Source organism: Lissotriton vulgaris, unplaced genomic scaffold (genome assembly GCF_964263255.1).
Source record: "Lissotriton vulgaris unplaced genomic scaffold, aLisVul1.2 SCAFFOLD_2047, whole genome shotgun sequence".
Classification (NCBI taxonomy): domain Eukaryota; kingdom Metazoa; phylum Chordata; class Amphibia; order Caudata; family Salamandridae; genus Lissotriton; species Lissotriton vulgaris.
The window spans coordinates 35495-62780 of NW_028247943.1; the positions used below are offsets into that span (position 1 = coordinate 35495).

At 45.5% G+C, this 27286-nt stretch overlaps 1 protein-coding gene across 1 annotated transcript in view; it reads right to left on the bottom strand.

The window, feature by feature from the left end:
- Nucleotides 1–27286, bottom strand: part of CACNA2D2 (calcium voltage-gated channel auxiliary subunit alpha2delta 2) — a gene marked incomplete at its 5' end in the record, with an annotated part of 448456 nt that overhangs the window by 26098 nt on the left and 395072 nt on the right. Inside the window, 2 exons of the mRNA XM_086949852.1 lie at nucleotides 8975–9098; nucleotides 12722–12777. Of these exons, the coding sequence (XP_086805978.1) occupies nucleotides 8975–9098; nucleotides 12722–12777 (180 nt within the window). The remainder of the gene's footprint in view (nucleotides 1–8974; nucleotides 9099–12721; nucleotides 12778–27286) is intronic.

Here is a 27286-nt window from a genome sequence, read left to right on the forward strand (position 1 = left end):
AAACTTATTCAGGATCCCGGGTTGAGTATGGCAGGCTCCTCCCCTATCTCCTGAAGCAGCATGATCGGCATGCCCCTCCTGACTGGGTTGGCGAGCCATGCCAGCATAGACCCCGCCTTGTCGCCCTCCGCATGCGCCCTCGTCAAGTATGCCTTATGGTCAAAGCTGCGCAGCCGTTCCAACTCTACAGCCAGCCCCTCCCGCGCCCCACTAAGCCCCTCCTGCAATTCTGGGTGATTCGGGCGACTCTTCTCCAGTTCCCTCAGCCGTGTTTCAGCCTTGTCCAAATCGTCTATCAATGTCTTGCGAGCCCCAGCCGTGTGTCCAATACAATGCCCCCGCACCACCACCTTAAACGCATCCCATTCTACCGCCCTCGTGGAGGCCGAACCGCTGTTCTCCTCAAAGTAACTCTCAATGCGGTCTCCCAGAGCCTCCCTGAACAACAGATCATCCAGGGTGTCAGGTTGCAGGCGCCATGTTGGCACGCAGTTAGTCGTTACCATCCAGTTCAGAGAGATCAACAAGGGGTTGTGGTCCGATATCGTCCTGGCCAAGTATTCCGCCCCACCCACCGCAGGGAGCACGCATGACGAACAAAGAAACGCGTCTAGCCTTACATGCAGATCATGCAGGTGTGAGTGAAAAGAGTAGTCCCTAGTAGTGGGGTGCAACGCTCTCCATGCATCTGTAAGGGCCCAGCTCTCCTGCCATTCCAACCTACGCTTGGCGACTCTATGCACTGGGGACGCTCGCAGTGGGGGATGGGATCTATCCAATAACACATCCGCGACCGAGTTGAAATCTCCCCCCAAGAGAACAGGCCCTGCCAAATAACCCGCCAGTTTGCCCGAGATCGTAGACAAGAATGCGGGCAAATCCACATTAGGGGCGTATACATTGCAGAAAGATATCACCCTGCCTCTCAGCCTCCCTTCCACCGCCACATACCTGCCTTCCGGGTCCACCAATGTTTTTGTCACCTGGAAGGGGACCCCCGCCTGTACCCAGATCAATGTCCCCCTTGCAAAGGCTGAGAATGTCGTGTAGAACAGCTGCCCCCTCCAGCATCTCTGCAGAGCAGCCCCTTCTTGCTTATTGAGATGTGTCTCTTGTAGAAACGCTACATGAACCCCTCTACGTTTGAGGTACGCCTGAACTTTATGCCTTCGCGTCATGGATTGCATGCCCCTCACATTCCAGGACACACATTTCAATGCCCCATTACTAGCCATCCCCTCCCACACAACCGGACCATACAACAAAGAACAATGTCCTCACGTGTCCCGCGACCACGGGCCAACCCACCCACCCTCTCCAAACAGGAAGCCAAACCCCTCCAACAACAACTACCCCCCGAGCAACCCCAACCGCTCGCAACGCCCACCCCCCCAGGACAGGCCCCCCCGCAACTGGAAGTACCCCCATCCAAACCAACACTCCCAACCACCTCTCAAAGAAAGGCAGTAATGGCCGCAGTCTCCACTGCGGTGACCTTAGGGGCCAGTAAGGCGCGGCTCGGTGCGATAGATCCTCAAAGCAAATCAACCCCGCGCACTCCACCCCACAATCCCCACATCAATACGCCCCAAAACCTCAAGTAACAGCATTCCACTGCCATGGGCCCAGTGCCCCGGTGTCCAACCAGCGAGTCCACGCCACTAGCTCAAGTCAACACGCCTCAAGTATCTCTTCCGAAGTCTGTGGCGTCACAATAGGGCCCCGGGCTCCACCAAATTCCGATTGTCCCGTCTCCGAGCCCGTGCCCGGGTCCTCTGTTTCCGTGCCTTTCCCGGATTGACTTCTGGTGGTCCTGGATAAGTCCACCACCGCCTGTAGGGCCGCCTGCCTCTCCGCCTCCGTCTGCGACACCGAAGGTCTGCCGGTCCTCCTGCGGTTCTTCCTGATCCGTTGGGATTTCCTGACCGGTTGGGCCAACTTAGCCTCCTCCTCCCTGGCCTTAGCACCATCCGTTCCCGCTTTATATGTGTCCCACCAGGTCCAAGCGTCCGCAGAGGACGTGAAGAAGAGCGATTGTTCATCCACCACCACTCTCAGCTTGGCGGGGAACAACAGAGAGTATTTGATGCCTTCATCGCGGAGCTCCCGCTTAAGGGACAGAAAGTTCGCCCTAAGCCGCTGCGTCTCATATGTATAGTCCGGGAACATAGTGACCCTGCTGTTGTCCACTTGAAAGGGTCCTGTCTCTCTCGCCCTTTGCAAAAGCCAGTCTCTGTCTCGGTAATGGAGCAATTTGAACACCACTGGGCGAGGTGGGAGGCCCGAGGCCGGCGGGCGCGCCGGAACTCTATGCGCCCGTTCTAGGGAGAAGAAGGGGGACAGCCCCTCCGGTGCCACCTCCGTCCGTAACCAGTTATCAAGGTAGCCCACCATATCATCGCCTTCAATTTTTTCCGGCAGGCCCACAAGGCGTATGTTGTTGCGCCTGTTCCGGTTTTCCGCATCTTCGGCCCTCCGTTCCAGCACCTTCAAGCGGTCCATCACCTCCGTCATCTGCGCCTTCACCGCTGCGTGGCCCGGGGCTAATTCCTTAATTGTGATCTCCACGGATTTCACTCTGTCCTTAAGTTTATCATGGTCGGCCTTCAGGAGGCCCAGGCCCGTTGCCACCTGAGCTATATCTTGGTGCAGAGCGTCCTTGGTGGTGGCGATGGCCTCCAGGATACGGTCCTGCATCCGCTGTAACGCCGACTGGTCTCGATCCGCTCCCTCCGCAGCCTCCGTATCAGTCGCACCATCTCCCTTCCCTTTCGTCTTCCCCATCTGTGCCGGCCCGGGTGGGTCCGTCCTCGCTCTGCCACCGTACTTCGCCGGGCTTTGCCCTCAGGAAGATTCCCCGCGGCCACAGCGGAGAAACCTGCTCCTTTCGTGTCCAGGGCGCCGTTCAGGTCCCCGGATCCAAGGCCGTCTCTAGGGATCAGAGTCTGCAATAGGCCGTTAGCCCGGATGGCGCCAGTCGTTCTCAGAGGCCCGGGGCTTTCGTCACTGGGTCACAGCCACGCTATCGTCGCCACCACCATGGGGCGGCACCCAACCATCGCCCGAGGTGCGCCCAGGGTCCACTCCAACATCCAGGGATGGGTGCTATGCAGCCACTAACACCTCCGCACTGTAGAGGTAGCAGCTCTTAGTGTGGCTCCGGGCCGGCGACTCCGTCGTCTCTGTGTCTCATGCCACCGCCGCCATTTTAGGTCGAAGACTTCGTGCCTGAGTTCGACTATCAAAGCCGAAAAACTGGCTTGGAGTGGCCCGGCGTCGTCCTCCGTGGGCACCGGACCCTCCGTGGTGCCTTCCCTTGTCGGATGATATTAATTACGTCGAGGTCCGATCAGATTTTCAGGATAATTTCCGGGATCGGGCGCGGAGCTCCGAGCTCACGCTGCCTACCTCCTCGGCATCCAAGCCACGCCCCCCACGCCCCAGTCTAAAGCTGGCACTCAAAACAAAACACAGTGAGTTTCCTGATAATTATATACCACCTACCAAAAGAAAAACATCGAACGAACAAGACAATTCACTCCATATTAAATCAAATCAAATTCCCTATGAATACCACCAAGAGACATATTTCGGAAAATATTAGAATCAACCAAAACCCATAAAACCATTCTATCATCCATAACCCACCATATTCACACAGAACCAAATCTCATTACTTATCTGATAAGTGAGCAACAACAAAGGAAGGGACTTGGCTGTGGGTTCTGTGGTTTTATATGGATTCCAGAATGTTAGAATGCCGTTTTTGGTTCTAAACTCATGCTTTGTTTCTGCTGTTGGACTTGGCAATAGCGGAGTATTGCATAGTTGTCATAAAATACAATCTTAAGAGACAAAACTGCCGGTAGAATATAGTTTTGGATTCTGGTTTTCAGTTAAAACCGATACAACCCCACCAAAGTGAGCATATGCTTTTCAGTAGGATTTGAAAACCCTGGGTTTGCTGCAAATACACTGCTTTGGCACACTGTGGTGTGAAATCAGGGGAACATCCTTTACGACGCGGATGTTACCCCGCGCTACCATTACGACGAGTCTCTTCAAACGCAAGTCGTAACCACGACTTGCGCTGGAGGGCGCTCAAGGGCAAGTAATAGTTAATTTACTATTCCAACACCTTCCCTACTATCCACGGGGACTGGTGTTGGAATAGTAAATTAAACTATTCCTAAGTCCGCACCCTACAGCACAAGTCATGGTAACGATTTGCGTTGTTTTGTAACGGTACGCGTGGTAATTGCCCACGTCATACCGTCATACATCCGTGAAATCAGTATATACATAGATTCTATCTCCAGGTACTTTTACGTGATCAATGGGACTGCTGTGCTCTGTTGGGTCATATGATAAGCCACTAGGTATTTTCTTGTGATCGTCGTAAAGGTGCCAGGGTCCTCAGGACCTACTTTCACTCCTATCCCTGCTGTAATGGGAGCATGACTCACTTAATGTGACTACGGCCCGTTTCGCATCTTGTTGCTTTGTGCTGGCAAGCTGGTTTACAGTTGAACCATAAACCACATTAAAGTAAAGGGCAAGATTCATCTCCATGTTATCATTCCACGTCACTGTGAGCAAGCTAAGGGATCTGAATTGTTCTAACATATTCAAGGTACTCCTATAAAGCCCTGCACCCAACACCCCTGCTTGATATTACATACGGATGGTCTAAAAAGCATGCCTTCTGACATGAAAGGACCATTGGCCATTTCATGATCATCTTCAGGGACCATGCCAAGGCTCTAAATGGATCAATGTGCCCATTTTGCTATCAACAGCAAATACAATAAGACAAAATCTATGAGTTAGCGTAGGAGCTTCAGTCATCATTATTTAACTTGCACAGCTATGGAGTTATTGTAAGTACAGCAGATGAGCACAATTTATGAAAAAAAGAACCATGTCCATATTTAGAGCTTGAACACTTACACAGAATGAGCTCTGATACACCTATGTTAAACTTTCCCTCCTACTGCCACCAAAGTCAGAATATAGTTGGGGCCCAAGGGTGCTGAAAAAAAGGCTTGACTCATGGAGATGCCACATGTACAACACACTGCCACTCCATTTAATGGAATGATAACAGAACACAAAGGTGAAGTTGTTTTCAGAGCTTTGAAACATGCCAGTCAGAAGAACAGCAGACCACACACTCCTTTAAAATAGGCCATAGCCCAAATAAAAATCTCCTTTAGCTGCCCTTGTGTTTACTTTCAATTAAACAGAAGGTTCCCGTAAGGCCAGTCCAACAATCAAAACATGAAGAAAAGGCAAAGATAAGTTTCACAAAAGTACACAGACCTTGACGTGGTGGTCTTACTACCTTTATGATGACTCCTCCTATGTAACACTATGCTGCCTATTCAATGTTGGATCTACAAATCAAACAAGCAAAGGCATCTTGCAGATCATAAAGATCCTCTGTTACCTTCGCCTGTTTTTCGTTCAGCAGCACAGCTTACTGTCACCAAACCATCCTTAGCAAGCCTGTCCCTATGCCATGAGAGAACAGGAATAGGGTTAGATCAGACAGAATTATCACTTTACTAAGATTAATTCTTTCTTGCCATCTTGAGGCAAAGAACTGGGCAGGATGACATTGGCTTGCTATGATGGAGCACCAAATCCCCCCAATGTACAATTTATGGCCTCAGTAGAAAGCCTACATGCAACTGATCAATGCAATAAATTTCACTTTATTGCAAACAGAGATCAAGAAATACAATAGAAGCTGAATAGATATCCTACGAATAGCAACCAAATGAGCATATATCAAAAAAGACTTTTTCAAAATATAAATGGTCATTTTCAGGTACAGTCAGTAATGCAAATGCATCATTCGGTGATGCCATTGTGTACTTTAAGAATAACTCGTCAATCCTTCTACATGGCAGTTTTAATGCAGGGCGATCAAGCACCATAAGAGTTAATACATGTAAGTCATTGTTATAGAGAGAATATGTGTCATTGATAATGGGATAGATCCACCCAAGCTTCTATTACAGTGCTCCTTAATTTATGGTCAAATGATAATTCTAAATATAGTTTTATTTTATTAACTCAAACTGTCTCCAATAGTGAGTTAGTTGTTCTCAATGTTGAATAATGTACCGGGTCTACTTGATAACTCACCTATGTTTTTGCACTTTTCAGGACTAAAAGACAAGTACAGGAAACATTCCTCAGTCATTTCAAAGAGTTGGTAAGGATGATTAAACTTGTAAGAAACAAACTGTGTTTATTATAGCCAGAGATTAGATGTTCCTTCAGTTACTGCCCCAATGACCCCTTTGCAAAATGGTTGCCCAGGGGATCACAGCAGCTGAAGCTAGAACATGGAAACTAGACAATTCACATTCCAGTCTCAGTGGATAGGCTGAAATAAGATGGCCCAAAGAGCAAAACTTGGCTAATATGTTCCCTTCTATTTGTTGTAAAAATAGACCATGACTGATAAGGTAGATGGTCTACTGTATGTAATAATGTTGCAGGGGTTTACCTTATCAGTGTGAATCAAATGCTTAAAATGCTCTCTGCCTATCCGCTTATGAGGGAAATGTTTACCAAAGGCCAAGGCTTTTTGACTCAATTGGTTATGATGATAGAACCACCTAGCATTCAGAAAGCAACTTAAAACATGGATATTTGACAAGTAATCCTCCTCCCCTTCCTAAGCGCCTTGAAACCCTATGGGTATGTAGTGCGCTATACAAATTCCATGACTTGACTTGACTTGACACAGGTTTTGAAATTAACCATTGTTTCATGGTCAAGCACCCGCGTATATGGACCCTTTCAACGCCACGACTTTTAAAAACATTAATCTTAAAAAAATGTGGAGTTTCTTAATGATAGGTTTCATCCAGGTCACGCTCAATACCTCCTGGAGTTATGTCACAAAAGGTTCACCTCATCTGCATACGTTAAGATAATGAAGCCTATCAATGCCATTTTACTGAAGGAAAAAGAGCAGCCAGATGGTGTGTTCAATGTGTGTACCATTAACCTTTTATTTGCTGCAATCAAGACTAATGAGGTGCAAACATTTCTTCAGCTGTGCACATCCTTCATGTGAGGAGGGACTGACATGCTTGGAAGGAGAGGCCGATAGCTGGGAAACAAGACAGGCAGGGAGGTTAGAAATAATAAGTAATTACACGAAAGAGCAAATTAAATCCGGGGAAAGGTTGAAGGAAAGAGTGAGGAGCAGGAGAGAATGACAGAAGAACTAACACTAGGAATAAACGAGGGAAGGAATAAAATAAACAGAAAGGGGCTTTATTAGAACATTGGAATATTGAGCGCTCCATTGAAGGTAAAGAAGTGGCTCAGGGCTAATAATGACTGGTATAAGCCTTCTGCTCCAACATTCCAACGTTTGGCTTTCTGTTTCTGCCTTTTTAACTCAGAACATTTTGCCCTCTGTCAGTGGAATGTTCCACTAGCCTAATTGCACTTCTGTCTCAGGCTATATCAGTTGTTAAAGGCCCTCTTCTTCATTATAGTCCCTCGCTTGTGGTTCTGGCCTATAACTCGGGTTCAGGGCATTTAACAACTAGTATGGCCCTCAGCAGCGGACAATAAGGCTGTATTAGGCACTGAAAAAACACCATCCTCATTTTCAGCACCAAACATTCACAAACACAAATAATCACTTAATGCCCCTTTAATAAACAAAGGACGGCACCGAAAGCCCTTTGACTTGACAACAAACAATAACTGAAAGCAGGTAACCATAAATATATTAATCAAAACATGGAAAGTTCGGGATCGGATGGTGTCCCCTTTGAAATTGCTGAGTATTCATTGTTAATACATCTCAAGTAATGCAGCTCCATGGAATTGAAATAAGGGGAGGAGTTCAAATGAAGCAGAAAATTCTTGAACAGGGAAAGACTTCTTTTGGCTAAAATAATGGAAACCTCCACCCATTAATGCACATCCTATGTTTGTTGTTACTTTCTTTGTTGTAGGTTCAAATGGTGTGCTATCTATATTGCGCATGCCACTGGGACAGACCCATTGGTTAAAGTCGGGAAAATAAATTCCTACTACAATCACAGCGCAAATATTTGTTCCATTTTACCCTGTGTTCAGCAATGCGCCCATGTGGCACTGGTTGGTGAGTTGCCATCTCAGTACTGATCCTCAATTAATGCACATGGTTAGTTCCCTAAACCATCACTGTTTTGTGATTCAGTCTTTTGTCGTTCATTTCGAGTTGTCATTTGTTGATTAACAGGTCATTAGTCATTGATTGTTCCCTCTAATTGAAAGCTTCTGATGAAGGATACTGGCTACCTGAAGTGCATCGAGGCTATTGTAAATAAGCATAATGTATACATACATGAAGGATGGAATGTTTTATGTCTTCATCAATGTAAAACAAAATAAGGCAAGACAAACACACAAGTAAAAACATACATTGAAGCTCAATTCTCTCTTCCTTCAATCCTAACAGTTTGTGGGTTCCTCTCTAACTTAAGTAAAGGCAGCAAGTGGACTATGTAGCTGTTCACAGTCAGCTGTGCATCCCTCAAAGCTCCCTTCCCTCAGCATGGGGTCTAGGGCAATAAAATGGTTTCCCATTGGAGATCCAGCCTTTTGCTAATTGTTGAGAAACCTTCCTTAATCACCACATGCTCTACAGCACACAGAGCAGGAGGGATCTAAATGCCTACAATTCTAGCAGTCCTCCGTATTCAGATTTAAGCACCATTCGTTTGGTGACTTGAGGCTTCCAGTATTAGCATTTCTTCGCTTTTAGGTTAATGGTTGGCTACTCCAGGGTAACACATGTTCCCCCATGTCAACCTACATGTTGGTATTCCCGACTGATCATACATTTATCATTTACAGATGTAAGTTCCTCTGCGTGGCTGGCCAGAAATCCTCCTACTTAGATATTTGTGTTTCTTGCTCCTTACTTGTCCCAGGATGCTGAACATCTTACCTGGAACAGTTCCCGCAGTCAATCATAGAGTTGTAGGTGGCATTCACGTTACCAAAATAGTACTGAGTTTGCTTCATCACACAACTCGTCTCTCGAGTTTCCATGCTTTCCGCTGTGACATCATCTGTTTCGGAGCAGAGAGATAATTAAAGGCAGATGACCACTGCTGAATCATTTTCAGGTTCATACTGGTTACAATTATTAATCAGGGTGGGAAATCTGAGAATACCACAGCTTTTAGAGGTATTATGGACAAGTTGGCCCAGTTTGAAATGTTAAAGGAAACATTCTATCAAACCTCTGGCTCATCAATGGCACAACTGCAGGATTATCATATAGCTTCAGGTCAAAAGTAACAAACTACTGTGAACATGGGCTGAGCATCACCATGCTCACTAACACTATGCCACCACCTTCACCTTTGGTAGCACAAGGGCAGATAGTATCAATCAGAAAATAAATCCACAGTAAACTAAGACTGCATGCACATTAAAATTACAGCTACAAGATGACATTGCGTTTAAATAAATGCACAATAAATGCAGGTAAATAATCTAATTATCCATTCACTTACTCAATGGAATTCTAACTCTGGTGTATGTCCAAATTGTATTTTGCTCAGGGTTGAATTGGGGCCATTATGAGTAGCATTAGAAGAACTCAGATTCTGAGTAGTCGATATGGTGCCCCCTCAGCTGATGAGGTTACTTTTCTAGAGTCTGCCTGTTTGTAGATATTATTATAAACCACAGGTCTCTGGTGATAATTGTGTCTATGTGAATTTGTGGCTCTAGATGTTGCTGGGAGATGTAAGAAAGGAAAGACAGAACCATAGTGTGAAACTCTTTTTACCCATTCGTCCTTGGTTGGACTGACCGCAGTGGAAGAAAGTATACATTAGTGCTCCGACGTTTACCTTCTATCGCTGGTCTTTATATCCACTGAGAAGTTTATGGGTATTAGATTATAGGTTATGGCTGTCTATGCCTGCACAGCTAGAGTTCATTCACAAGAAAATCAGGTTACCTCGTCATGTATCCCGCAGACTGTGCAGAGATAATTACCCCATTCCAAGAAATATGGGCATGGCCTTGAGTGAGTGATTGGTTTATTGCATTACTGATGACAGACGTACATATTTTAAACTAAACCTTTTCTGCTGGGTGTGTGTGTGAGAGAGAGAGAGAGAGCGTGCACGAGAGTGTGAGAGAGAGAGAGAGAGAGAGAGAGAGAGAGAGAGAGAGAGAGAGAGAGAGAGAGAGAGAGAGAGAGAGAGAGAGAGAGAGAGAGAGAGAGACCACAGTTGAAAATGCCACATTGTGAGCATAGCATCTGAGTGTACCTTGGAACATCCAGTCTGACTTTTTATGAAGAAGCGTGAATGGAAAAACTGATTTTGGGTCTGGGCTATTGTATGTGTATTTGAGAAATGTACTGTTGGGTTGAATTGACTGATTGTTTGGCTTTCGTTGCTGTGAAATTTTTACTAGAATGTACTATCCTATGTGTGGTTAGGTATTAAAATTTGCTGGGGAAACGAGGACGTTTGCATTCATTTAACAATCACATCGGGCAACAAGTGGATAAACAAATGTGCATTGTTGAATCCTGTGTAACAATAAGACAGACAGAAACTTTTTCTTGGAAATGAAAACCTAGATCATCCACTGAAAACCTTTGTAGGAATCTGCTTTAACACGATCAAACTGAAAAGGAATTTTAGAATAACTCCTATTCTCTCAGTGGAGCACATATCTAGATTCCACCAGGGGCTGCTCCTCCATCAATGCAGAGGAGAGTCGCCCCACTAACTAAATAGCTCCCAGAGATGGAAAAATAAAATGGTAATACAGTTGATTTATAGCCATTTTATTTTTCAAAACCCCACCTGAGCTGAGCGTCAGGAAGGGTGGTTTTCTGATTTCTGCTCTAAGCCGTCAGGCAGGAGCAGAAAGCAGTGATGGGCAGGGCACTTTAGGTTTAAAGTGCACATATTTTATGGGCCAGCCGTCTTGCGATGGCCATCCAGACATGCACATTTTAAACCTCTCTCTAACACAGCTGTCTTTGAGAGCTGAGTTAGAGACAGCATAGGACTCCAGTATTTTTCGGGAGCACTGAAGTAGGTACCTTCCTCCAATCCAGGCACTTCTTTCATGCTGCATGATAGCAGAGCCAGGATTGGTTACTAGAGTTTCCTGGGTCCCGCATTGGAGCCTACCTGCTTGGAGAAGACGTGAGCAAAGAGGCCATCTCGCCAGGAAGGTAATTGTAATTATTTCTTTTACTTACTTTTTACTTTTATTTTTGTTCCACCCGCCTCACCACCATCCGTACATGCCAGCCGCCAGTAGATTCCATGGGAGGCAGGTTGTATTAGTCTAAATGCTTATTAAGGCAGTACTACTAGGTTGCAGGTCGCAGAATCAATGCATATTAGGAAACGAGGGGCCAGATGTATCAAGGCTTTTGCGACTCGCAAAGGCCGAAATTCACAGGATTTCGGCCTTTGCGACTCGTAAACAGCCTTTTAGCATTTTTTAGTATGTATGAAATAATCGCAATTTAAGGAATCGCAAAAAATTGTCATTCCTTATTTTGACATAGCATTTAAGGAATTGCAATTTTTGCGATTCCTTAAATGATATGCATGTAACATTTTGTGATTGAAAATTTGTGTTAAGAAATCGCAAATTACCACCAACTTGTAGTTGGTGGTAATTTGCGATTTCTTTTCAAAATGCCCTATTTGGCATTTGTGAGGGTGGCATGTGACACACATACATGCCCATAGGGCATGTATGTGTGCCACATGCACACACATGTAAATTTCAGGGGTGCAGCAGGGTGTATTTGAGACACCCCTGCACCCTTGAAATAATTCTCAAATTGCGATTAGCAAATTGCGAATTCGCAATTTGAGAATTATTGCACTTATCATTCCTATGGGCCTCCTGGCCCATAGGAATGCATTGGAAATTATTCTTTATTTGTGAATTCGCAAAATGCGCATTCACAAATAAAGAATAATAAGGAATCGCTTAAAAATAGCGATTTTGTACATACATTCCGTTTTGCGAATTCTAAATAGCGATTCGCAAAAAAGTCGCTATTTAGGATTCGCAAAATGGAATCTTGATACATCTGGCCCAAACTTCTTATTCTGTGTCGGCCTGGGGCATCTTCAGTGTGCAAACAAAAGTTGTTCGGTCTTTGGATCTTTTCAAAGTCTTGTTCTAGCTGCCTAAGGCGAATTTTGAGTCCATGGGGTTGCGTTAACGTAGCTTGAAATTCAAGTAACATTAATGGACAGATTTCAGGAATCAAGACCAGGCACAGATGCATTGACCCTCACAATTACAACAATAACATTTGTGGCAATAAAATAGTCACAGACCACACATGTCCAAATGTGGCAGCCATTTTACAGATGGCAATGCAAGATCATTACGTGAAATCTAATTCTCACAACTGAGAGAACAAACAGAAATATGCATATGGATAGATGAAAACCTCAAAAGCATAAGTGAAACTTTAAGAATCCTGTTTGACTTCGCTGTATCACTGTGAGGGGGTGCAGAAGGGCGCTAAGGTGTAATGAACTATTCCATTTTTTGCTTCACATTTATATTTTCCAGAACCTCCAAAATGTAAGACTTAGAAGGGGATACTTTGAGTGGAAGATAATAAAGACAGATTAAGCTCATAAGTCACTGTGCCACATGAACCAATACGGAAGATACCCACCTGCCTGAAACCAGCTGCTGTATGCAAATCCATAAAGAAACTGCTGGAACAAAGACCTGAAGATAGAAATATTTGTATGATTAGTAGACACATTGGAGATGATGAAGACCCTGGGTCCAGCAAGATAGAGGGAAAGGGTTGCATGAGACAGTGCATTAAGAATGACAGGAAAGGAGATAAGGACCCTCAGCCACAAAAGACTTTGCAATCGCAATATAAGTGCAATTGATATTGCAAATGCAAAGTCAATATTCGCAATTCACAAACGTCTTGCATGAGATTTATTGATTGTTATGGATCACAGTCATGATTGGGAGCAGCTGGAAGGGTGGGGGTCACCATGAACAACCGCTCTGCTTTGATTTGTTATGTTGGAATCTTTGATGATTATTGTTGGGGGTCACAAAGCATCGGACAGTTAATGCCTGCCCTGAGCAGACTATGAACATTCTCAAAGTGTAGGCTGTCAAATTGTACACACTGATTGTTAGGCCTGCACCCACTAGGAGGTGCAGCCACTGGTTCTACATCCACTGCATACCCGCTGCCCTGGCAGTGTCCTACCACAATATCCAGTAACAAAATACTGACATGCAACAATATTGTCTGCAGAATATCGATGATCACTATATCGTCTAGTTAAGTATAAATAGGTAAGTGTAGATTGACTCTCTCAACTGCACATCCACGAACCATGAGGATATTGACCATCACCAGGATCATGACATCAAACATTGAATTCAAGCAGGGACCCAAAGGATAACATTTAATTGAAATTTCAATTAATAGTGCTGTAGCATTTTCTATTTTGTTCTACATGTAAAGTAAATATATATGTAGCACTGACGGAGTGGCTTTCCCAGCCTCGAGGGGCACCTGCCACCTAACAGAGCGGTGATGGATTATACCCAGATCTGTTGACTGGGTGTGAGTGTTTGATTTGTTCATACACTCCGTCCATCATCCCCTTTTGTATTGCTTTGTTCGCCATAAGTGTGGCAGGGTATGCTCAGACGTGAGGCCCTTGCTCACTTTGCCACTGGATTCAAGCAAGCCTGTCTGAAGACGGCTGAAATGCCAGAAACCGGTCCCAGGATGCTTGTTTCCGGTCCAGGGAAGGCATGGCTTGGCAGTGTGGGCTGGACTGTTCCCATGAGGCACAGGGTCAGACTGATTTGCATATGGCCATGTCTGAACTGGGGTGGCAGAGTGGGCTAAAGAACGGTGATGGATTATACCCAGATCTGTTGACTGGGTGTGAGTGTTTGATTGGTTCAGATGCTCCGTCCATCACCACCCCCTTTTGTACCACCTAACAGAGCGCAGCAGCTATACGAGCTAGAACTTGAAATGCGACACAGCTACTGGTCCTGCAGCAGATCATGAACCGGCCTGAGGCGATGAGTGCAGCGCTTAGGGCACCCATAATAGCTGCAGGATTAAAAAGCACACACCATTGACCAGCTATGCATAAGGGAAAACATTTAAAAACACGCATTGCAAAATATGAAAGCTCCTCAGCAGAGTGAATGAAACCAACAGTGAATACTGCTGTATCTGGTGCATCACTAGAGATCATCACAGATACAGGCATAGCAGATAGGACACACAGCCTACACCATAACGGAGGAGCCAGACAAGAACCAGCCCAGGCTTCAGTTTGAGCAGGGCAAATTGTTATATCTTATGTTCATTTATTATTTTTGTTATATTTTTATTTAATGTACCTTTAACATTGTCATGTTATTATTGCATCTTTCAATTGTATGTGCTTAGCAGTTTAGAATGTTGGGCTTGGGTGAGTCAGTCTAAGCTGGAGCTGATAGAAGAAACACTCTGTTTGGATCTGAGTGCTGCACTTGTATAAGAATAAACATTATTCTTATTTATCATACTTCTCATCTCTTCATTGGATGTAACACAAATCTACTATAATGAGAGAAGATGACACAGAGACAACAACTGCAAAAACAACCCGGGATGCTTGTTTCCGGTCCAGGGAAGACATGGCTTGGCAGTTCGGGCTGGACTGTTCCCATGAGGCACAGGGTCAGACTGATTTGCACATGGCCATGTCTGAACTGGGGTGGCTGAGTGAGCTTTAGAATGGTGATGGATTAAACTCAGATCAGTTGACTGGGGGTGAGTGTTTGATTTGCTCAAATGCTCTATCCATCACCCCCCGTTTGTATCACAGAGACAACAACAGCAGAGCTGGGGGCTACGGCTACTGAATTAGGATGTGACCTACGCCTACTGACAATGATGCAGCAAGGTCCGACAGGTGAGGAGCTCCTGCCGGGAGCTCCCGGATAGGGATTGCCCTTTTGGCTCAAATCCCCTGATTTCTATCTCCTCCTTGGACCCTTTTACACACCTTGGGTCATGTGTGACTGCGATCATCGTCTCTCCAATCTCCCCCATTTGGGCTCGATATCTTCGGAGGAAATTGTGATCAATGTTCTGACCGTGGAGCCTGAGCAATCATGGCCGATGCCCGATGGAGCTGCCTGGACACCTATAGGGGAGATTGGCTCCGGTTTCGCCGCCACCTACCCTGCCAGACATTTGGCACAGTTATTTTCACCTCTCCGCTGTGTTTCCTCCTTCACCCATCTTCCTGACAAAACACTGATGAAAATGTCCTTCTTCCTAGGTGGCTGCTGGGGACATTGCAGGGGATCTCTCCTCCGGCTGTCACCTGCCTTCCTGAACTGAGATGCGGTTGCCTCGCATCCCGCTGCGCAGGAATGAGAATCAACGAGAACGCGACACAGAGAACTACGCAACGCTGCTGCACTGCCCCACTGAGCTTGCTTTCCTATTTTTTTATTTTTTTTATTTTGAATGTTTAACATTTTCCTCATACTTTAACCAAAGGGTGACTCCACAGTCGATCTCTTCGCAAGGTAAAGTATAGGAAAAAACAAAATAGTTTATTTAATTCAAAAGTAAATATCACACATATTTTCTAAACTGAATATTTATGTAAATACATGTTATATATTTACTTGAAATGTAGGACTAAATTAAAAAATGCTACTGCACTATTAAATTAATTTCGAATGAAAACGTTTAAGTAAAACAATTAATTCCTACACAGAAAAATATTTTTAAATAAAATTGAAAATAGGCTATTAAAACATGTTATAATTAAATAATAAATATGTAAAAGTTTTATACATTTTGTAAAATTAATTTATATTTATTTATTTCCCTAACTGTTTTAAATAATTACATTTTATTTCACATTATTTCCTATGGGTGTTTTATTGTAGCTCTAGACCCCCATTAATTCAATTCATAAGTCTTTATTTCGATTTTTACATCATAAAAGACATTTACAGCAACTAGTCATATTCAAAAACGTAGATTTTAAAATTACCCTCCATCAACAGTTAATAATAACCACTAAACACTGCATCAATTATTGGCCATCCAACAATAATTTAACACATAAATAACATACATATAAGCGAATATTAATTAAATCTGGTTAAAAAACATTATTATACAGTTTTTTTTAAACCATTTCTGTAGTTAAATTTTTTTTTTAACTTTATAAATTCACATCATTAAACACATTCTATAATTTCAGGTGCGGTTAGCCCATAAAAAGACATTAAGGAGAAAGGAAGTGCCACTAAAATATCACTGTAAGCTCATTTTACGGGACCGAATGATCCACATCCAGTGAAGGAACTTAGCCACAGCTATAACCACAGCCTGGGAATTATCAGTTCGAAGGATCCTGACAGACTCACAACCTGGTTTGAGACCTAACTGAACACAAATGGGTTCTATCCAGGATAATCTTGGGACCTTATATTCAGGGCAGGCAAATAAGATGTGTCCAAAGTCTTCCCGCTGGGTGGGGTAAAATGGGCAGACAAAGCCTTGACCCCTGCGCCACCTCGCAGTGAAGGCATTGAGTGGTAATGTCCCCACCCTGAACTGATGGTATTTCTTCCTGTCCCCCGGGATGGTAATCCAATCCCAGTAACCCTCAAGGGCTGGAGAGTGTTTCAGTCCTAGGAATTCCGCCGTAAATGATAGTTCAATACAACGGCCAAATCTTTTTACCTCAAGCATGTTCCAAAACAGGTCTCTAAATGTTTTCCTAGGGGGAAAGGTATTCCCTGTTGGGTCATCCCACAATGGGGATAGGCCCATGGCCGAAAATATTGCTTTTACCTCCCTCAGCCATACTATTTTGGGAGCCCTATCAGCATCTCTAACCTCGAGAAAGCTTGTGCATACTGGGAGAGTTCCAGGGTAACCCATAATCTCCTCCAGTAGGCAGCTGATCTGTATCTGGCCATATCTTCGAGGCAATAAATTCCCAGGTCGTAGCGAAGAGGAATCAGTGGAGTAGAAACCGGGAGACCTGTAATATTGCCCAAGAATTTACTTTGCGCACCCGTCAACTTTTTTAAATTACTAAGTCCCCACAGTTCCGCTCCATAGAGGACTGCTGCTCCCACTTTCGCATCATAAATCTTTAAAACCGGAGTAATTGGCCTGGTATGTGACAAATAAAATTCCTTAGTAAGTGCTCCTGATAGTTGTGCATGCTTTGTGACCAGCTGGTTAGTGTGGTGTCTCCAGTCTAATTTGGATGATAGGGTGATACCCAAGAAGTAAATACTTGTGTCTGTTCCAATTGAACCCCATCCATAACCACTTTCCCTTTAACATGTCTATTTTTATGTAATACCATGAACTTAGTCTTAGTTGTATTAATGACAAGTCCATGGTCATTGCAGAAGACTTCAAAAACATCAATGGCCTTCTGGAGGCCCTGTTGTGTTTTTAAAATGAATAGCGTGTCGTCTGCAAACATCAACAGGGGGATCAGCTTACCATCCAACTTCGGTGCATCAGTTGGTTGCTGTTCATAGTAGCTGATCATCCTGTTGATGTACAGTGAGAAGAGTGCAGGGGCTAGCACGCACCCTTGGCGGACTCCCCTTGCGATAGGAAATTTGTCGGTTACACTCCCCTGCTGGTTCCGACGAACTTCTGAGGTTCCGTGACAATTGTAAGTGGTGTTTTCGACTCGCACGAATATGGTCGAGTCTGGTATCTACGAACCGCAAATGACGAGTTTAGTAAGTGTGCGCAGTTTCGCTGTGCTAACTCAAACCGTTCGTTTGTTACGTGGGTTTTTCATCTGTACCCACGGGTTCCATCTTAGATGCGGCATCCATTTTGTCTCTTGCCCTCAAGTAGCCAGCGAACGGACACTGTCCGCTTCGCGACCCTGGGACTCCCAAGATATTTGCGGAAGACACATGTCCTTCGTAAGTGTCTTTATGATGAGGGGGATGATACTGTAAGGCAGATGGCCCCGCTCGAGGCTCATCTCGCCGTGCCGGTTTATTGTCTCAGCCGTGCATCTCATTAGGCACGTCCCTTTGATGCCTGTAGCTCGTGTTTCCCGATACCTCCCCTTTTACACCCTTTCCAATCTCCCCACTGTTTTCATCTTCCTCCACACCTGTTCTTGTTCCTTCTTCGATCTGTTTTACTGCTGATTGGAATGTACTAATGGTGGGAAGATGGGTTTTTACAGTTGGGAACCGCCAAATGTTTCCGCACTTATGTTCCGGACCTTGTATGTATCAAAGTGACCAAAGCGACCCCTCTGGGGGATGATTATGGGAACCGGGTTGTAAACCTTTGTGTGCTATGCAAACCTATGGGAGAATTCTGTATAAAAGGAGCGATCCACAGAACCAATTTGAAGCAGTCTCCCCGAACTACACTCGTTGTACTTCCTGTGACTTCTGTGTTTCCCTGCAGTAAATAAACCTTGAATCTTTGACGCCGAAGGAAGTGTCCCGTGTCTCTGTCATTCGTAAGCCGGAGCAGGTTACCCACGAAGGTTTCAGGTGTTGTCCCCTGGCACCGCTGGGTCTTAAAGAACCCAGTCCTTCAGTTGGCGCCCAACGTTGGGCTGTATCAGTGGTACCGTTCCAAGCCCGACGATCGTGAGGAACTTCGTGTGAAATCTCCGAGGGAAGGTGCACTCCGCTTCATCGATCCTGTTGTCGAAACAAGTGGCCCGAAGACTTTTCCCGCGAAGATTCCCGCCTCCTGACGGCTGCGACGGACTGCTGCCCTGACTGTAGACCTGTTTTGGCGCCTGGCGTAGACCTTGGTAGAGCGAGACGATTGACGGGCCTTCCTGGTGACGCCATCGATCTTTGAGTTAAGTATTTGTGGGTCGCTCCCAGAGTTCTTGGTTGTGGTTGCTTAGTGGTTGCATGGTTCCATTGCATTTGTAGTTCTTGGTACTTTGTTGTGATATTTGACGACTGCAGTTGCCAAAAACCGAGGGTTTTTGCTCTTTGCAGGGACTTGGTAAATCCCGTAACCCTTGACGTTTGTGAAACTCGGCTAGTGTGCAAGATGCCTGGTCGTAGTACTTTGTTTACTTGTTTCAGACGTTGTGGTGCGGATTCCCGACTGGAGGACTCGTGTCCGATACCTCCGGTTGGAACTCCGACTTATGAACTGTACAGCAAACACGGGCTAGGCCCGATTACTTTTAATGATTATTGGATTCGCTATACTAAGAAGGACGGTGTCCTTAGTTGGCCACCTCATGGTAGCTTTGAGACCCCGATCCTAGATAACCTAGAGGCTAAATTGTTCGAGAAAAAGTCAAGGTTTGATGCCTTTCGGTTGTGGCATAAAGAAGCCCGACAGAAAGAAATCAGACAGACTAAACGAAATCAGAGAGATGGTGTTGCTGCCATTGTGAAGAAAGCAGAGCAGTTTCAGCGTGACAAGGAGGTTAAGGAAAAGTAAGTGTTTGATAGGCTACAGCGTATGACTATAGATAAATGCTATCCTGCTTTGCCTACGGAGTCGGAAAAGAAGGAAGAAATAGTTGAGGATCCCTTAATGTCTTATCTTATGAAGTCGCCACCTCCGTATGTACAGGGTGCCGCAGTTCCTGTGGCCCCCCCTGTACCTGTTCTTCCACCTATTCTTCCTCCGCCTGTTCCTCAACCTGCACCCGTTCTTCCGACTGTTCCTGCTCCTTTGCCTGTTGCTATCCCTACTGCTCCTCCGCTTCCACATACTCCTGCTCCCGCTACTGCTCCCGCTCTGTTAACTCCCGCTGTTGCTTCTGTCTCTACTCCTTCGCTTGTTAGTCCTGTGTGTTATACTTCTCCCTCTACTCGTAGTCGTACTACTCCTCTTGCGGCTAGCTTCTTTCATTCTCTCGGACCTGTTCTTGGGTCCACTGGTTCAGATGGTCCTCAGAGACGTAGTCAGCTTCCTGGTAACAGGGAACGTGCTTCGCTATATATTATGGCGATGGGTTGGATGACACATCCTCTTAGAAATCCACCACGTGTTGTACTTGATACGTTTTGTCAATTCAATATACCAACCCAAAGATACGTGTTCGAAGAAATGTGTAAGGTCCTTCGTGATCAGATATCGGCTGATGCACCTGACGAGGTGCTGACCGCCTTGTCTGATCTACAGCTTCAGTTCTCGACTGGACTGATAGTGGATACCAACGTTCGACGTGCTGTTGAGCGGTTGCTATCTTTCCGTCCCACTCCTATACCTCAAGCCCTGTTTGTTGAAGATGTTGAAAGACAGTCAGATGAGTCTGGTCAGTTTCCCATGCGTGAAGTTCCACCAGTGTGGATGCCAGGCGATCCTAATGCTAATCCCATTATTCTACCATACTTCCAGAGAGTATGGATACATCTCCCATGGAAACGCTCTGAAGTGTTACAGGTGAAACAATCCTTGCCTGACCCTCGCAAAAATCCTGCAGGGTATTATAAAGAATTATCGCAGCTCGTAGACGCTACGGTAATGAATCTGGCCGATATTGACATGTTGTTTGGTAATGTTGTACCGCAACCGGTATGGGCTAAGATTCGTCAGGAAAATCATCCAAATGAATTAGGTGGTGATTGGGCTGCCATTATAGCGGCGGATGGTCGACAAACTGGTGGTGCTATACCCGAGCAGTTGATTGCCGCTCTTCCTCAAAGAATAATCACGCTAATGAAAACTCTTATGCCAGCTATGAGGGTGAATTGGGACAAATTGTCAGCTTGCAGACAGAAAAAGGACGAGAGTGTCTCCGACTTCTTTACGAGATTCGAGGAGGCATTCATTGATCACAGTGGTCAGGATATGAGCACTGAGGGTGGTCAACGGTTGTTTGTGGACAAATTTGTCTCTAACTTATTGCCCGATCTGAGCAATAAATTGAAAAACTCTGAAAGTGCGTGGGCCGTTTCTACCTCAGCTCAGATACTGGCCACAGCACAATATTACGAGAATAGAGAGAAAGAAGAGAACGACCGTGCTGATAAAAAGACGAAAGAACTTAAAACTAAAGTGTTGTTACAGCAAGCCTATCCCCCGCGTTCGAATCAGAATGCTTCGCAACAAAATAGATCGCAACCACAATCGAATCGATCACAATCCCGAAATGACTCCTCTTCCCAAAGATCTTCGTTGGGGTACAATCAATGTGCCTATTGTAGACAGGAGGGTCATTTAAAATTCAATTGTCCTGCTCTAAACGATCGTAATAGCGGTAATTCATCTAGAGGAGGTCGTGGTGGTTCACAGCAGACATCACGCGGTAGGGGTCGTGGTGCTCAGAATGACCGTTCAGATAACTCATCAAATTCCGATAATTGTTTTGATCAACGTGGATCATCGCAAGGACGATCTGCGCAGTACAATGTAGACGATTATTACGTCGATCAGGGAACTGACAACAGTAATTACTAGGACAGCCATAGACAAGGAGAGGGAGTGGTATCAGTTCCGGTTGATCAGAGAGGGCCTTACGTCTCAGTTGCTACATCGGGCGTCGTTGAGCCTTTTCTGTTGGACACTGGTGCAGCGAAAAGTTTCATTATGCATTCGAAACTCCCTGGCGCACCTTTGTCTGGCTTAACAAATGTTTCCGTTGGATTCTCTGGCGCCCCTGTTAGCAATCCAGTTTCGTGCCCTTTGCCCCTTACAATTGGGCCTCGTGAGCTAGAAGCTCCGTTGATTTTGACTACGGGTTGTGGTGAAAATCTTTTGGGCCTGGATTTGCTAAAACGTTTGTATGCAACCCTGTATTGTTCTCCTGCGGGTGTAAAGATTACTTTAGGAGAGAGGGTTGTCTCTCCTATGTACTTGTCTCTCGATAAGCTTCCACCGGAATTGAGTTCTCTTCCTGCATCTTTGTGGGCAACAGGTCCCAATGACGTGGGCCTGCTTGACATCTCCCCTTATGTTGTTCAGTTGAAATCTAATGTGCGGTTGCCACGTATTCCCCAGTATCGTATCTCCCTTGATGGTGAGCGAGCGCTGTTAGCGATCATTTATGATTTGATCGAGAAAGACGTAATTGAAGAAACACGGGGAAACGTGTGCAACAGTCCTGTACTGCCCATTCTAAAACGTACTGATCCTTCGAAACCACCTGTTTATCGTTTTGTTATCGATTTACGGGAGGTGAATAAAATTGTGATTCCTCAGTTCCCCGTCGTGCCTGACATCACGGCACTACTGACTCTGATTCCAGCTTCTGCATCTTGGTTTTCGGTGATTGATTTGAAGAATGCGTTCTTCAGCATTCCCATTGCAGAAGAGAGCAGAGACCTTTTCGGTTTCTCTCTTGGTGGACGCAGCTTCCGGTTCAAACGCGCTCCTCAGGGCTACTGTGAAAGTCCATCGATTTACAGTCAAGCCTTGAAGGGTCAACTGGATGCGTTTTCATTGCCGGCTGGTGCGGCCTTAATCCAATACGTTGACGACTTGTTGGTAGCCGCAGATACTCAGGACATTTGCAAAATTGTTACGGTGTCGTTGCTGCAACATCTCTGCGATTTACATCACAAGGTGTCACCTTCTAAACTCCAATATTGTTGTCAAGAAGTAACCTATCTAGGTCACTTATTGTCAAAGGAGGGAAGGCGGTTGACCCCAGAGAGAATTGCAGCAATTGCGCGAATGGCTGTGCCAACAACCCAAAGAGATGTGCGTGCCTTCCTAGGTATCACGTCGTACTGCAGGCAATGGATTCCAAATTTTTCATTGCTAGCGAAACCATTGGTAGCTCTCACGTGCAAGGATGTTTCAACTCCTTTACCATGGACGGAAGAATGTCAGAAAAGTTTTTCTGAATTACGTGATTCATTGTGTTCGGCTCCTGTGTTAGGTACTCCTGACTACAGTAAGCCGTTTACATTATATGTTCACGAGAGGGAAGGTTGTGCTTTGAGTGTCTTAACGCAACCTTTTGGTGGTAAGCAACGTCCATGTGCATATTTTTCCTCGACCTTGGACCCGGTAGCTAGAGCATTGCCGAGTTGTTTGAGAGCAACAGCGGCAGCTGCGGTGTCCATCCGACAATCAGCAGGATTGGTCATGGATAATATGCTTACGGTGATGGTTCCGCATGCAGTCGATACTCTTTTGAATCGTACAAAAACTCAGCACTTGACGAGTGCGAGATTGTCTGGGTACGAATTGACGCTGTTGGCAAGCCACATTCAGATAAAACGTTGTAATGTCCTGAACCCGGCGACTTTGTTACCAATTAGCTCAGAGTCAGATGAAATAGCAGCCCATGACTGTTATTTGAGAACGGAAGAGGAAACAAAAGGTCAAGTGGACCTTAAAAACACTCCTTTGGAAGATCCAGATGGAACGTTGTATGTGGATGGTTCATGTTTTAAATTACCGAATGGCGATGTGACTACTGCATATGCTGTTGTAACGTTGAATACTGTTGTTGAGGCTGCAAGATTAAATCAGAATTCTGCCCAAGCTGCAGAACTGATCGCTCTCACTAGAGCGTGTGTGTTAGCAAAAGGGAAACGTGTGAATGTGTTTACCGACAGCCAATATGCTTTTGGCGTCGCCCATAGCTTTGGACGGTTGTGGAGAGAGAGAGGTTTTATGACATCGCATGGTACGAAGATTCAGCATGGTCAGCTTGTGAATGATCTTTTAGAGGCACTTACGTTGCCTAAGCAAGTAGCGATTGTTAAATGTAGTGCGCATCGTAAGGTGACGGATGATGTTGGTCGAGGTAATGCGTTTGCGGATGAGACTGCTAAGGAGACTGCCCGGAACCTTAGTACTCGAATGTATGTGACGAGTTCGGTTAGGTGGCCTACCGAATCGAGTATGTGTGAGGACACTATAGAGAGTGGGAAAGCAATTCAGAATGAGGCCACTGAGACTGAAAAGACGAAGTGGAAAGAAAGTACGGGAAAGTTGGATGCGAATGGTTGTTGGATTGATTTGTCGGAACAGAAAAGATGGATGTTGCCGGATGCGTATGTGCTGGCTGTTGTGACAATGGCACATGGGTTAGCACATATTAACGTGAAAGGTATTTGTAAGTTGTTGTCTCCTGTGTGGAAGAATGATGGTATCACGAAATGTGCTGAACGCTTGGTTAGGAACTGTATGGTATGTATGTTGTACAATCCTGGTAAGGGAACCCCAACTCCTCCTGGTAGTTTTGCTCCCCCTTCATGTCCCTTTGAGGTGATCCAACTAGACTTCATCCATATGGAGAGATGCAATAACTTGAAGTACGTTTTAGTTGTGGTTTGCGCATTCTCCCGATGGATTGAAGCCTATCCCTTCAAGGACAACACTGCTTTGTCCACTGCGAAAGTCCTACTGAAGGAATACTTTCCTCGGTATGGAATGCCTCGGATTGTATGGTTGGATAACTGAAGTGAGTTTGTGGGGAGTGTGATGAAGAGTGTGTGTAAGGGCCTTGGAATTAATCAAAAATTCCACAGCGCCAATCATCCCCAGTCAGCTGGTTTGGTTGAAGGGTATAACGGCACCCTTAAATTGAAGCTAGCGAAGATTCAGGCTACGACTGGTCTCTCGTGGCCTGACGCTTTACCCTTAGCATTACTGTCAACAAGGGCAACCGTACACTCCCGAGTAGGGCTCAGTCCCTATGAAATAGTGTTCGGTCGTCCTGCAAATGTTTGGGGGGTCCCTAGGCCGGGTGTGTTCTCTAGTCTTGAGTACCCAATGTTGATTGATTATCTTCATGACTTGACTGCTAAACTGAGGTTAATTCACCAACAGGTTTACGAAGCATTGCCGACGCAGACGGAGGGTCCAGGCCACCAGCTCCAGCCCGGAGACTGGGTGGTAACGCGCAATTTTATGCGCAAGAAGAATTTGGAGCCCAGATTCACTGGACCTTACCAGGTCCTCCTTGCCACGAGAACTGCTGTTCGTCTAGAGGGTCGGAAAAACTGGGTGCATGCCACCCATACGAAAAAAGTCCCTATTCCGTTGCCGGCAGACTCGTGGGTGAGGAGAGGCATTGCATCAACTGAAACCGAAGGATTGCCGGCATTTGTACCTATTAGCGACGCACAACCTGTCGGAGAATCCTCAGTGCAGCAGAAAGACACTGTTGAACATTTGTTATCTAAAGACTCAAGACCAGAACATTCAACTGATCAACAGAACGCTGTCTCTTCAACGGATCCTTTGTTTGACGAACAGACACGTCCTGGGAAAACTCGATACTTTTTGCGATCCAGCACTAAAGACTAATAAAAGATCCTGTTTTGTCCCTTGACAATTGCATTATCCCGTTTTCCACGATCAGTTTGAACACTCGTACTTTCGTAATTATTTTTGTATATATACATTGAGTTTCGTTCCTCATATTTTTGCTCCCACAGCTGAGAGACACTTTGCATACACATAATTGTGAATAAAGGCCGTAGGGCCGCGCGTGTACTTCCTTCTGGTTAGTAGGTCTTGACACAAGGTTAAAGACCGTCGGTGCCTGGGAACTCCTAGGGATTGACTACTGCTACACAGAACGAAGTGCGTCAAGAAACGTTGCGGACGGTCGTAGGGGATGGCATTTTCGAAGCTGATGGACTTGGAAGAAGCTCAGGCGCAAAGGTTCAAGTTGCAACAACTTAGTCGTACCAAATGTTGCGTGTTTCAAATTTTCGTATTGCTTTTGACTGTTTCTGCATTATTGGCGGGTGGGGTGTACTACATGATGTCTTGTTTCTTATCTCCTGCCATACCTACTCCTACCCCTGACCCTAAACTTACCACTGTTGCATCTCCCCATTCTTTTCATATCTTACCCGAACACGAGCAGGCTAGACGTGCAGAATTCCGCAACAATTCCTTTATTCAGCTCCTTCACCAGCACCAGTTAGTGGTTAACACTACTAATTGTTGGGTGTGTGGGTTGATGCCACATACCACGGATAAGGGAATTCCATATCTGGTGTTACCGTATAGTTCCCAAGGGTCTGCTCGAGCATTTCAAACAATGTTTCGAAGCGCACTAGATTCTCACCCCAATCGAGAGCCACGTTCTCCCTACCTTGGCCCTGGCTCGTACTATAAACCTTTGTCTATAGCGATAGAAGACTTAGATAGAGATATCTATGAGCCGTCGCTCATTCCAGTGGAAGAGGTACAAGCTTATAGGGTCCTGAGTAAGGTCGAGTACAGTGCGCTCACGAGTGATAAACAGCTTAAAAGCTCGCCTCCGATATGGGTCGTACCCCACATTGGTAATTTTTGTTTAATGGGTCGTGGCCGAAGATCGAAAGCCCGACTTGGAGAGAGTGCTTGCACTGAAAATTACATGCTGCCGATGATCTCGTCCCCTGTGTTTCTGGCTGCCAAGGGTACCTACTTTGTCTGTCATGATCGTGCGTATGCATGGTTGCCCTCTGACTTCATGGGCTCATGCTTTATCGCAAACTTGTTGCCTCCGACGTTCACTGTAGATGCAGATTATCACAAGACTAGAGTTGTGAGAGGCGTAATTAGCGAAGAGGATACTGCCGGTCAAGAGGCAGGAGACTTTTTCAAGGGTTTCCTCCCGTTTTGGGGACCTATGGTTAATAGTAGGAACCTGAGACAGTTGACTCGAGTGGTAGAATCAACAGCTAATATTACTGCCAGTGCCCTTGGTAATATCACCACAGAACTTCAGGCGGATAGACTTATGACGTTACAAAACCGGATGGTTTTAGACGTGATCTTAGCAGATCGAGGTGGGGTATGTAAGGTGATCCATTCGAGCTGCTGTATTTTCATTCCTGACAACGCTCCGACTGTCTATCAAGCCATCTCAAAGTTGCATAAGATCTCTGAATCCATACACGTGAATGTAGGCGATTGGACGCTACTTGGGTGGTTTTGGGGCCTGATGTCGACTTGGGGTTGGAAGATTCTGATGATTATCGGAGTCGTTGTGGCGTTCCTGTTCACGTGTTGCCTTTGTGTGCAGTGCGGTCCTGCCTTATGTGGCCTCTGTGCTACAGCGTGTATGAGACAGCCGCCTGTTACCAATGGAACTCGGTTGGACAGAGCCATGCTACAGCAACATCTAGATGATCTGATGAATATCGAGTATGATTCCGACTAGTGCTTGCCTACATGAGGGCAAAAGGAGCGTCTGAGGTTCTGTGACAATTGTAAGTGGTGTTTTCGACTCGCACGAATATGGTCGAGTCTGGTATCTACGAACCGCAAATGACGAGTTTA